This window comes from Babylonia areolata, chromosome 23 (assembly GCF_041734735.1).
Source record: "Babylonia areolata isolate BAREFJ2019XMU chromosome 23, ASM4173473v1, whole genome shotgun sequence".
Lineage (NCBI taxonomy): Eukaryota > Metazoa > Mollusca > Gastropoda > Neogastropoda > Buccinidae > Babylonia > Babylonia areolata.
In genome coordinates, this window is record NC_134898.1 from 8,092,083 (window position 1) to 8,106,208 (window position 14,126).

At 40.1% G+C, this 14,126-nt stretch overlaps 1 protein-coding gene across 6 annotated transcripts in view; it reads left to right on the forward strand.

Annotated features, from left to right (window-relative positions):
* Window positions 1-10,898, forward strand: part of LOC143297771 (uncharacterized) — a 61,497-nt gene extending 50,599 nt beyond the window's left edge. For 5 of the 6 annotated variants that reach the window (XM_076610248.1, XM_076610245.1, XM_076610247.1 and 2 more), the window contains one exon: window positions 6,969-10,898. In XM_076610248.1, coding sequence (XP_076466363.1) covers window positions 6,969-7,129 — 161 coding nt within the window. In that variant the 3' untranslated portion in view covers window positions 7,130-10,898. The remainder of the gene's footprint in view (window positions 1-6,968) is intronic. The other variant, XM_076610243.1, reaches the window with a different exon arrangement.
* The last annotated feature ends 3,228 nt before the right edge of the window (window positions 10,899-14,126 follow it).

Sequence of the window (14,126 nt, forward strand, 5' to 3'; positions counted from 1 at the left end):
TTCCGAGGGCATCCGTACTTGGCCATGATCTTCCACAGTCCCTCTCTACTCACGGTGTCGAAGGCCTTAGTGAGGTCGACATAGGTGGAGAACAGATCAGCATTTTGCTCCTGACATTTCTCTTGCAGCTGCCTTGCAGCAAACACCATGTCAGTGGTTCCGCGCTCTTTCCGGAATCCACATTGGCTCTCAGGCAAATGACCTTGGTCAAGGTGTGCTGTGAGGCGGTTTAGTAGGATCCTGGCAAGTATCTTGCCTGCGATGGAGAGCAAGGAAATGCCCCGATGGTTATCACAGGCTTGCCGGTTCCCCTTTTGCTTGTACAAGTGAATGATAGATGCATCTTTGAAATCCTGGGGGATCGTCTCTTCTTTCCACATGAGTGAGTACAGCTGATGGAGCTTCTCAGTCAGCACAGTGCCTCCATCCTTGTAGACCTCTGCTGGTATGGAGTCTGAGCCAGGTGCTTTGCCACTGGATAGCAGACGGATTGCTTTCTGGGTCTCAAGAGGTGTTGGCAGATCGTCCAGTGCTTCATTGATGGGGACTTGTGGGAGACGGTCTGTAGCTTCATCATTTATGGAGGAAGGGTGATTTAAGACACTGTTGAAGTGCTCAGCCCAGCGTTCAAGAATTTTCTCCTTCTCGGTGATCAAGGTATTCCCATCTGCACTGAGGAGGGGGGATGATCCTGAGGATGTGGGGCCGTAGACTTCTTTTAAGGCATCATAGAACCTCTTCATATCGTGCCTGTCAGCATATCCCTGGATCTCATCAGCTTTGTCACTCAGCCACTTATCCTGCATCTGGCAACTTTTGCTGAACAGTCCTGCGAATGGCATCGTACGCATCCTTTTTTGATGTGGACTTTGGGTTGCTCAGGTAGGCTTGATGCAGACGGCGTTTCTCATCCAGAAGCTGCTTGATTTCATCACAGCTTTCATCAAACCAGTCTTTGTGCTTTCTGGTCATGGGTTCCAGGGTCTCTGAAGCTGTACTATAGATCAGCTCACGCAGGGTCCTCCAGTCAGACTCCACATTCTGGTTGTCCAGAGAGGCGGATTCCAGACGATCTTCCAGCAGCTCTACAAAGGACTGTTTGATGGTGATGTTTTTCAGCTTAGCGATGTTGAGCCGTTTTGGAACCTTCTGGCCTTGGGGTCGTCTCTTGGGCTGGATTCGAATATTCAGCTTCGAGACTACAAGGCGATGGTCTGTCCAACACTCGGCGCCGCACATGGTCTTTGTTACACGTACATCTTGCCTATCCCTTTTCCTGACGATGACATAATCGATGAGATGCCAATGCTTTGAGTGAGGGTGCATCCATGACGTCCTGTTACGGGTAGGGAGGCAGAAAACTGTGTTGGTTATCAGCAGTTCGTGCTCTGCACAGGTCTGAAGCAAAAGCAATCCATTTGGGTTGCAGTGACCCACACCGTGCTTTCCAATCACTCCATCCCATGAGATGTAGTCAGAGCCAACTCTAGCATTGAAGTCCCCAAGAATGATGAGCTTGTCTGCTTTAGGGATAGCAGCAATGACAGAGTGAAGGTCCTCATAGAACTTCGCCTTCACTTCATCCGGGTTGGTCATGGTTGGGGCGTAGGCACTGACAATGGTGAGGTGCTTCTGGCCAGATGCCAGTGGGAGTTTATGGTCATAAGCCTATCGTTGACTCCCTTTGGGATTCCAGCTAGCTTGCTGACAAGTGCTGTTTTTACTGCAAAACCAACGCCAGCCTCACGTTGCTCTTCGCTTCCTCGTCCACTCCAGAAGAAGGTGTAACCAGATCCCTGTTCACAGAGCTCGCCTTCGCCTGCAAGCCGAGTCTCACTCAAGGCTGTGATGTCAATGTTGTATCTGGCGAGTTTGGATGCAACTAGTGCCGTTCTCCTTTGGGGTCTGTCTGCGTTATCTCTGTCCAGGAGAGTCCTTATGTTCCAAGCACCAATAGTGAGAGGAACGATCCTTGTTTTTTTTCTTTTCTTTCTTGTTGTTTCGACCGCTGATGTAGGGTCCCCGCCAGCCGCGGTATGCTGGCCAGGGTGATATGGAGCAGGCAATTTTTAGAGCACCTTTTCTAGCCCCTTCCTCATGCCAGGGAGGTGAGCAGTGCATTCCTAAAGAGGGCTGCTCAGACGGCTGCCGAGCTCCATCGCTGCTCCTGTCGATGAAGAACGACCCTATGGCCTGAGCCGCCTGCGTGCAGGTCTGCGGCTGCGACTGCCAGTGTACCCACACCTGTCGTTTCGTCACTCGCCTGTCGCCACAGGACTTGGGGGTGATGAAATGATGAAGGATGAAAGGTCATTTTGGATGACTGATGACTTGCGCAATGAGTTTGTTTAAAGTGAAGAGGAGTTGCGCAACGTCGACCTCACTCTCTCGTCCGGGTCCACCAATTTCCAGTGGTAAGACTAAGTCGAGACGACTGGAGGATGAGCACGGATGCAGTGGATGACCAAGATATCCTTTCGGTGTCTCATCTTGCTCTCTGCACTCCACAGTGCGTTGCTGTAACCGCCTTCCTCTCCGTTGAACCGATAGGTTTCTTCCGCAGATTCTGCCGGATCTAGACTTCGCATGCATGGGTAGACACACCCCGGGGGCCAACTGCGTGTGGCATGCACACAGCACGGTGGAGCTAGATGGCCGTCAGTGGCTCTCCTGAGCCAACGCCCTTTTATGGATCTCCATAAGGGTGTCTAGCCACCCGCCTCACCAGTCCCGGAAGGGAGCGGTGGGAGTGCCAGTTTAGTCGCCGGCAACCCGACCCTGAACAGGTTGTACTGGATTGCAGGTTACCAGTAGCAGATCTAATGACCTGACCTGACCTGACCTAAATAATAATAATAATAACAATGTGTTTAAGATATACATTTGACATTGCCTCAGCATTTCAATCATGTTTACAGTGTCATTATAATGTTGCACATTCATCAATATCAACAAATAAAACATATAAAAGGCGTGAAATTAATGTCGTTGAAAGCATCTGTTCAGAAAGAACAAGTCATATGAGATCTTTTCTTGATACCATGAAATGTATATTGAGACAGATTACGCCTCTGTGGGTCATAGTCTGCATGGAGCAATATGTAAATGGGAACTTTCTTTGAATCTTAGAAATTTTGTTCTTAGAACTGCATGCACCAAGCCTGATCTGAGAGAGAGCAACTCTAAAGCAGTAAATACTGGTATTCATTTTGATTTTCCTCTCTCAAAGACAACCTTAAATCATCGATAATGTGAATATATGTCTCTGTCTCGAATAGCTCTGGACCATTCCCGAATAAATATGTCGACCAGACGCTGTTTGAAAATATTTCGGAACAATTTAACATCCCTAATCCCTTATCGGCTACACAATACCAAAACCAGTTTGACATAAAATTTCGGTTATTTGTGTAACCCAGCAATTTTTTTTTTCCTTTTTCATCTAAATACCGTATCATGTCATAAGCTTTTCGTAGAAGCTTAAACCAGTACCTAAGGCAGTTTATATACAAGTTCATACAATGGATAATGCCTCACTTCGCCATACATCATCTTATTGGGTGTGCGCACAGGAACCCCTAAAAATCTTTTGCATGCCATGATATGGACATTTTTGATATTATTCAGCCGTTGCATTCTCCATATTTCAGAAGTAATATTGGTTTTATTTTCATATAAACAATCTTAATGAAGGTATTGGGTGACATATCTTTATATTTTGGAAAGGCTCAGTTTAGGCTTTATAGCGCTTTCTTGCCTTTCGTTAACAAATGATTAGTGTCCCGTTTGAGACGGATTTTGGTGGTGAAATTAAAACCAAGATAACAATATTCGTTCACAATTTCGAGTGGTATGCCTTCATAAAGCCATTTTTCTCTTTTACCCAAGAATCCGCCTTTGCAAAAGACCATAAGTTTTGTTTGTTTTTTATTTACACTGAGTATCATACTTTTAGACAGTTTAACTGTGTTTGCAGACCAGAAGGAGTGGATGACAGGAAAAGAATATCATAGGCAAAAAGTAATGAAACAAGTCCATTGTTCCAGGGAAGCTTGTGAATAGCATGCTTTCCATTTGTTGATACCTGATCTGCTAACTGGTTCATAAAAAGAAAAAAATAAGTTAGGGCTTAATACACATCCTTGACGAACACAAACAGGACAGGCAAAATAATATGAGAGCTGATAGTTTATTCTTACACATGACATCAAAGAATCATACACAGCCCTGAGCTGATAGTTTATCCTTACACATGACATTAAAGAATTATACATAAAAACTTTCCTTTCCTTTTATTCCATTTTATATGCATTCTAACAGTCTACCATGTCGAATAGAGTCAAATGCTTTCATTAAATTCCACAAAGCAACATATTGGGCTTTTTTTTTTTCTTAAAAAAAAAAATTATCAGTTTTTTGTTTAGACTATTCTATACTATAGCAAAGAAAGTAGAAATGTGATGATAGCAGAGTGATGTTTTGGAAAACCAGCTTGACATTCATAGATTAGCTTATTATATTCTAGCCATAGATACAGTCTTGAATTCAGCAAGTTGCGTAACATTTGGATATGATACTAAGGAGGGACACTCCTCTGAAATTATCTGTATCTTCTATATCACCTTTTTATGGATTGGTATAACAACAATCTTTTCCCATTCCTGTGGATATTCACCCTTATTAAACATAGTATTAAATAGTTTTGTTAAGAAGGAAATCATTTCTTCCCCACCGAATTTCAACATTTCTGCACTTATACTATCAAGACCATTTCTGCACTTATACTATCAAGACCACTTGCTTTGCCTGTTTTTTAATTGCAAGTTATACCTCTGTACTGTAATAACTCTATTTAAGATTTGCTCTTCAAACCGATTAAACTGTGGAAGTTCATGACTGTTGTCATCAGTATTATTTCCAAGAACGTTCTTAAAATGTTCATGCTATTTATCAATCGTTGTATTGTTGGTAAGTTTCTTGCTATTTTTTCCACACACCATATTTTTTTTCTTGCCAAAATAGTTTTGGATCTAAGGAATTTGAGCCGTGAAAAGCGGTCTTATCTCCAGGAAAATCACGTTTCTTCATTTTTCTCAAACGTTTATATATCTTTGGTGCTTGAACGTAATTTTCTCTATCGCCCGCATCCCATGATTTTTGAAAAATGTAAAATTTTTCTTGTGGTATTTTTCTTTGCTTTTTTTTTACATCCACCATCAAACCATTCTGAGTGTTGTTTTGCTTTGCCAGAATAACATTTAGCAGCCATACAACTACCAGCATCATTTAGACATTTGACAAACATCATGTACCAGAGTGTCACTTGCTGTTTGCACCATATGAATATCACAACTTTTACAGTTTCTAACAAACTCGGCATCTTTCTCTGCTTTCCATACATTTTTCATGAACATTCCAGAATTCTTTGCTGATTCCTTCTTTTCTTCTTTCATCATATCATTTTCTTCCAGCAAACATGTCAAAACTAGTGGCAAGTGATCAGACTCTGACACATTATGAACATCCAATGAAACAGCATCCGCACTAACGTAAAGATCATTAGAAATGAAATAATCTACTCCACTGCATCCCGAACAAGATACACAAGTAAAACTTCCATCAAAACCTTTCTCACACGGTCCATTGAAAATAATGCAATCAAACATGCTACATAATTCCAGCAATTGATCACCAAAAGCATTGTGGCAGTCGTCGTGTGATTCACAGGGAAAATCACTCTGTGTGCGCACCATTGAACTTGAAAAATTGGTGTCCACAGAGCAGTAGTTAGCACTGCAAGTTCTGGCATTGAAGGCACCAAACATCAAAACATAAAAATCATTATACATATTTTGTAATTGAAGATAACAACCTTCCAGCAGCTCTATACCATATCCATCTAGATGTGTCTTCCAGTAGTTTGAATCCTGAGTGGGAATATAACATCTTTATTGGTTTCAAATACAGTTTTACTAAACTTAATAACTAGTGTTTTCCGTTGTGACCCGAATGTGCTTAATATATGGTGACAATATTTTCCTGATCATGACAATAACTCCACCTTAATACCTATCATAGTCTGACGATTTAGAACCCTTGCATAAAAGAAAGTCGCTGAATAGGTCAGATTCATATTCTGCAACAACAAATGTTTCCGTTAAATAAATAATATGCGATTGACTATAATCAATGAAATCACTATCGTCCAGTTTTTTGAGCAAGCGGTTTACATTCAGTGATTCAAATAATTATTGGTCAAGTACGTTTGTAAGTAAATGACGGAATGTCATTTCATGAGCCATGGGAGGATGTAACAGGGTGAAATTGTAATTTTTGCCTGCTTAGAGAGAGAGAGAGAATGTTCATGTCCCTGCGAGCAGTTAGAATGATTCATGCTTTAGTGTGATTATTTCATGTGCAAAATATTATTTATGTAGGATTGATGTGCTGCATCTTGATATCCTTTTACAAAGTGAGTTCTACCTTTCCTTTGGTAACCAGTAGCTGTAATGTCGTCAGTTCTCAGTTAGCTAGAAAGGGGAAAGGCAACAGCATCGTGTGTGGGTCTCTGTCAACTTGATTGGAGTATTGTTTTTTCTCTTCATGGTTGAGTTGCGCCAGTCCTTTCCCCTTTAACCACTCACTTTCCCGTTCCCTTTCCCATATGCCATCACGTTCCCCATCTTGAATAAAGGACTTTGTAAAGAACCTGAAGACTGAACTGAAGTGGTCAGAGGACCCTATCCAACCGGACCCAGGGTTGGAGTTGAAAGCTGGTAAGAATGACTGGAACAGATGGTAGAGATCAGTTATTTCTTTTTTTGTATTTGTCATCTTAATCTTGTTTGTTCTTAACAAAGAAATGATACTGCAGTGAATGGTTGTGAAGAATCTGATAATAAACTGAACTGCCTTGGAGACACCTCCCAGTGTATGACTCATGTTTGTGGCTCATGTCTTGTTTGTAGATGTGGGATCAGCATGGTCACTACCTCGAGGCAGCAGCTTGTCCTTCTCCTATACAGCCCAGGAGACAGGCAATTGTTCAAACCCTGCTTCATCCCGTCAGTCTGAGAGACGTCGGCAGTCTGAGGGGCCAGCTGGACCCTTGGATGACAGGGACTTGTGAGCAGACAAGTTTTTCCCATCCAAATGGATGAATATCTTATGTATATCCTTGGTATCTTAAAGAAGTTTGGTTTCACATTTTTCGTTCTTTGAATTGGTGTTTTGTGTTTTTATTGACCCAAAAAAGTGTGTGCCCTGTGCTTGTTTAGGTCATGAGCTAGCACATTTCATAATATCTTGTGGTACGATCACACATTATAACAACACTGGTATTATACACCAAAAAGTGAAATGCAAACAGCAAATAAAACAATGAACTTGGAGATAAACAGAAAAACAGCGGTCATATAATATTATAATATTCCTTTTTTGATGAATTTCCCAGCTTTTAAACACACTCTCCCACCTGCTTTCATTAAATTACAAAAATTAGAAACTGATTTTGGAATCAAATATTTCTTTGCGATGGTCTCATTATGAAGATCTGCAAATTTTGGGCATTCCATGATAAAATTAGATTCGTCCCCAAGAACATCCATATTGCAGTAACGACAGATGCGCAATTCATGTGGAATGTTGTGACACCCACCAGTCTCAACTGGTAATTTGTGACTACTACACCTGAACTACATTAACGATATGTAATAATCCGGTAGGTTGGAAATATACTCTCTTCCAACAGAAGTCTTAAAAGTTTCTATAAAATAAACATTTATTACTATTTTCTAAGACAATTTGCCATATTCGAATATGATTATTTTGCAGTTCCTGCTTGGTTTGAAATATAAACTTTTTTGGTTTAAAAATGATTGTGAATCCCAGACAGAATCAAATCCAGTTTCTGTTAGACTATTTCTTATACAATTCAACCATGGGTATGTAAAATTCCTTCTTTACATAGCTCAAACAAAATACTGTAGAATTTGCAAGAATATTTCTGTGTTGTAGATGATATCAGTCCAAAACCTGATAATTCTTGTCTTCACTAGCAATGATACAGGATAAATACCTGTCTCCTGATATATCATATGAGTCAGTATTTCTGTTCAATTGGAATAAATGCTTTAAAAACTGTAATTGCAACTTCTCGAAAATATGTACATTTTCATATCCCCAAATTTCACACCCATACAACAAAACCGGTATTACCTTGGTATTAAAAATTTCCAAACAAATTCCATGGACAATTTTTGCTTTCTAGTTGTCTCTAGCAGAGAATACACTGCTTTCATTCCTTGCTCATAAACGATTTTCTTTCCTTGACTAATTGGATTTTCTTTCCAAGATTTTATTGGACAATTTGAAGTCTTTCTTCCTGTTACCTTTCTCCAGTACTCCCTTGGTTTACTTTCCCTAAGCCCACAAAGCTCTCTGTGCCATTTGTGTTTTGCTTCTCTCTCTGATTTCATCAAAGCTTTTTTTTTTTAATATTCTTTGCTTTTAAGAATCAACAAGAACAGAACAAATGTACTTGTTTATGTCATGAACAGAAACATTGTCCTGATCCAACAAATTATTCAGCACATCAATGTCATATTTCGCTAAATGTTCTTGGTACAGAGTAAACTTCTCATTATCCCATTTTTTAAATTTTGTCAGTGTAATTACAATCCAAATGAGGTTCAGTACAACACGGCTGATCGGTCATACAAATATGACTCGTTTTCGATTTTGCTTTATCTAAAAGATCAACAGACACATCATTCTCACTGTTTCCCATTCCAACTGATAAACACAAAGGGCAATGGCCATCGGATAGCACTGCATAAAAAAATCAACTTTAAAGTCTAGCACTTGTTCCATCAGAAATGATGACCCAATCATTTAGTCAACCATGGTGCTACCATTACTTGTGCATATTCCAACATCAGCATCACACCCTACCCTGCCATTGAATATAAATAGCGATAATGTTTTACACATGTCCATTAAGCTATAACCGTAGTTGTTCGGTCTTTGTCTATCTTGTGATGTTCTTTGACGAGGTCGAACATAATCTTCATAGTATTCTTGAAGCACGTCATCAAAAACTAAAGTATTAAATTGACCAACATCTATATAATCATCAAGACATTTTGCATATGCATTAACTCACTCAGTACGGCCAGTCCTCTCCTCTCCTCTACACAGACCCCTCGGATGTCCAGTGGGTGTCTCAATGACCCAACCTTTAGCTTCCGTCGTCAGAATTGTGGTATTCTTTGTCAACGTTCACCCCTTCAGTGTAAGAGCCTTCCGCTTGTAATATTTTGATGATGGTAACTGGGGTGAAACGCTGTTAACGTCGTCTCTTTCGCCGTTCGTATGGAGAGAGTTAAAGTCACACATCAGAAGTGTGTAATAATTATCTTTTAAATCATATAGTTCATTTTCTAACTTGGCTGGAATATAAACACACCACAGTCTTTTTCATATCCTGTATAAATTTCTTTAATAAAACCCATGCATAACAACCACCTGTGTAAGATAAAATATCTACATCATTATGTATACTACGTTTCACTGCAATACCAGTTCCGCTCGAACGACGGTTAGAAAGACAAGTACGGTTAAAAAGCTTAATACCATAACCCAAATTTTCAAAACAACATGACACAGAAGAATTTTCCACATCACTAGTCTTTGTTTCCAAGAACACAATAATATCCAACTGCTGTATGTAATCTGTAAACTCTTTGTACTGCAGATGCGATCGTAAGCCGCACACATTTAAGGACATATAATATAGTAACTGACGGTGTTTTGTCCGTGGCACTCCATTGCATGAAAGTTTGTTTGTTACCTTATCTTCCCGAGAAGATACATATGAACAGTTATTTCCATTGACAGTTGTTACTGGAACACTAGGTATATACGGTGTATACGTTGAGGAAACAGCAGAATAATCAGAAACATTATCAACAGAAGAAACGTCTGCGTCACTAACAGGTGACAAGACACAATGAAGTCAAGGAACGAAACGGTGGGCAACACCGACGTCATTCTATGCGATGATGAGATGACCAAGGCCAAGAGCGTTGCTGACCCCAAACTTTAACAGATCGTCCAGTGTATCCACGTACCACACCGTTGGGGAGTCTCCACTGCGGCTGTTGTCTGACTTGCTGCTGTTGGCGCTCGGGGCTGTCTTCATGTGGCAGGCGATCTTTCCGTCACCGCTCCACCCCAGGGTTCTGCTTACATATCTTAAGATGTTTAGACCTTAGCGGGGTCAGGTCGTCAAGAAGGTACACATCCTTCAGCTGCGACTTTTTCTTCATCTCCTATTTCTTCTCCGTTACCCTTGATTTTGTTTTCCAGGTCACAAATTTAACAAGCACTGGACGGGCGGCACTTCTGCCTTTCCGTCCAGTATGGTGGATGACAGTTATGTCCTCAACTGCCACACTGGCACCAATATTGTCACACAATTTTTTGAAACATGTTCTCTATGTTTTCAACCATCAGGTTTAGTAATAATGCTGAATGGTGGTTTGAAATTTGTTTGCTTATGTGAGAGGACTGTTGGTTGCATTCAACGGGCGCAATAGCTGAATGGTTAAAGAGCGTTGGACTTTCAATCTGAAGGCCCCGGGTTCGAATCTCGGTGATGGCGCCTGGTGGGTAAAGGGTGGAGATTTTTCGGATCTCCCAGGTCAACAAATGTGCCTGAACCCCCTTCGTGTGTATACGCACGCAGAAGATCAAATACGCACGTTAAAGATCCTGTAATCCATGTCAGCGTTTGATGGACTATGGAAACAAGAACATACCAAGCATGCACAGCCGCGAAAACGGAGTATGGCTGCCTACATGGCGGGATAAATAAACAAAACGGTCGTACACATAAATTGTTACATGTTTTAGTGTGTATGTGTGTGCCTGAAACCTGATTGAATGACACGCTGGGAACGAATGATGAGCGCCCAGTAGCAGCCGTCAGTCGGCTCTACCCAGGTAGGCAGCCTGTTGGGCAAATGACCCCGTGTTTGTAAAGCGCTTAGAGCTTGGTCTGCAACCGAGGATAGGTGCTACATAAGTATCTGTATCAATGAATCATAATCGAGTATTTAGCATCATTGGACAGGCTAGCATGAAAAGAAGACTTTTAGCAGTACTAATTTCTGTTTGTTGCACTATAATGGATTTCACTTAATCAGGTACAGGAGCTGGCTTGTGAATCAGCTACATTTTTGCATTATGAAAATTGGGCACTAAAATTTATTCTTTAATGCTTTCTTCTCAGAAAATCCGTTGTGAAAGGCTCCAGGATAAACTGTATCAATTAGTCATTGCCCAATATTTTGTTCTTCTTGTTTACAGTTGGTTGAAAGAGGACATGCATTAATGGAATAAACAAAGAAGATTCCAGAAAACAACTAAGTGAAAAGAACATGGATTAGATGGCTTTCAAGTTTACTCTGCTTGACCCTTAATGAAAGGGCTGAATCTGAATGCTGTTTCACTTAAATCTTATTTAAACAGATATGCAGTCTATTTTTGTCTACACGTTACACTTACAAATGTAAACATTTAAGTTTGAAAATGTGTGTGTGTGTTGGAAGTTCTGTTAATTGGGACAATAGATGCTCAATGTAATGCTTCAAAGCATATTGTCTTTCAATTCCTATAATCAGTCCTTACATGGTGTCTTTGCAATGCTGTGCAGTTCACAGCACTGTGGGCCTGGTCATTTCAAAGAGTATCAGATGAATGTCTTGGAAATTAATCTGTGGCGAATTGCAAGCTAGAGCACATTCCCAGTGTGACCAGAAGACATACTTCAGAGACACCCTGACTGCTGCCATGCATAAAGTTGGGAGGTAGTTTGCTCAGAAATCATGAGCATGGTTTGGCACAGTCTTCAAGCAGAGAACTGAGGCAGTCAACATTAAGTGTGTTTATGAACAGCCAAGGTCAGCAGCAGTTGCACATCAAAGATCTCACAGCTGGGTTGTTCTGACCTCATAGCCCCAGTCTTCTGAAAGCTGGCACTGGCTTTTCAAACATGTCCATCCCCCCAACCCCCTCCATTGAATCTGAGCAGTGGTCTGAGTGCTAGTCTTTAAGAAGAAATGATAAACCTAGCGCTTTTTGCATGCATAATACACTTGGTGCACGTAAAAGAACCCAGTTCAACAAAAGTGTTTTCATGTTGAAATTATGTAGAAAACCCCCCCACTGACTCTTGGTATTTTCGTTATCGATATTTTTGTTTATTTTCTATAAATGTGAACAAATACAGACAGCATTGTTTCCAGGTTTTGTTTGATAATGTACAGGCAGAATGTGGTTAAGAATTTGGATCTGGACTACCATATTTTATGGACTGAAGGGCGATACTTTTTTGCCTCAGCTTCAACCATGCACCTTAACATAGTGCACTTAATGTATGGTTAAAATTTGTCGAAATACTATTGTGAATCTGATTCAAGTTTGACTTTGGAATGCAGAAGTATGACAGGTGTGGTGATGTAAATGAAATAAACTTTATTAGAATAAAATCATCCCACAAACAACTGACTAGGTCGAACAGGACAGATTCGAGAGGTCGGAGATGGCATAGAAGACAAGAAATAAGATTACACATGCAAAGGAAGATTTGATGATAACATCAGGGCTTCAACATTGCTTCAACATGGCTGTGATAGCGACAGCGAGCAACCCATCAATGCTTGACTTCTTGTCTTGTTTATCATTTTACTGTTGGCTTTATAATATGCTGCGCCTTATGTACTGTAAGATGAGAAATTCTTTAACTTGGAGGATGTGCCTTATAATCCAAAGTGCCCTGTAGTCAGTAAGATATGGTTCATTTAACTGGGTTACTGGGTAGTGTATTTTATTTCATTTAGGAAAGTATGTTTAAATCATGTTAGGGCATTGGTTTATTTAGCACATTTTGCTATTTTAATGAATGGTGTTCAGCCTGACATTGTCCTTTCAGGATAAAAAGAATTGTTTCCTGTATCTGCCAACAAAAAGAAAAAAATCTAAATTTTACTGCAGAGATTGTTGCAGTTATACTCACCAGCTGTTCACTCACTCTGATCCATTGTAGCTAGCTGAAACCAAGCAGTAAACATGAAAAATACTGTGATGAAAAGTGGAATGAATTCGCACTGACTACATCTTACTTCTTTACAGACAATTTTCTTCTTCTTTAGTATATATGTGTGAAGCATTTCTTTAATTTGATACTTAGCTTTGACATTTGTTATTATTTGTTACAATGGGTAGCATAAAACATCCACGGACTCCCGATACCACAACCACCACTAGAACATGTTTGTGAACTTATCGTTTATTTTGTGGAAGTTATATTTCACATTCTTACAGCCATGTTATTCAAACAGTTTCCACAATACATCATTGTTTTAAACAGTGGGAAGAGATCAGCTGGATAATGCTCAGATCTTGTCAGCTGGTAAAGACCTGCTTTATTTTGCTTTGCTTTATCATGTTTACCATTTGTCTTGAATCCTGCATCACATAGAATGATAAATGAAATATGGTATTGTATTCATTATTATCATTTAGTCCCCTTTTGTAATTAGATTATCATTTAGCAAAAGGTGTGTGTTTGTGCGCGCGCGCATGTGTGTGCGTGTGTGTGTGTGCGTGTGTGTGTGTGTGTGTGTGTGTGTGTGTGTGTAGGAGGAGGAAGGAGGAATTTTGTTTAATGTCCCGTCACACATATCGGTGATTGAAGACATTTTGTTAAAGTATTTATGAATACATTTGAGTATTATCGGTTAGAAGGGGTGGGAGATGTGAATGAATAGAGAGTTTGGGGAAACTGAGCAAATGAGGGTGAAATGAGGCTGAAATTTGAAAAAAAAAAAATCTTAATACAATTACAGGAAATTACTTAAAGGACTTCGTAAAAGAGAAGTCGTTAAACTGACAAGTGAAACAACTGATAATGAATGCAAAAAGTCAAAAACATCAACGTTCTCAGTCACTTGTGAAGACACACTTTCGTGTACGTAAGGCTTCATCAAGCTACAGTCAAAAATTATATGCTTAATTGTCAGGTTACAAAAGCATATGCTCTTGACAGAACAATACTTGGTCCA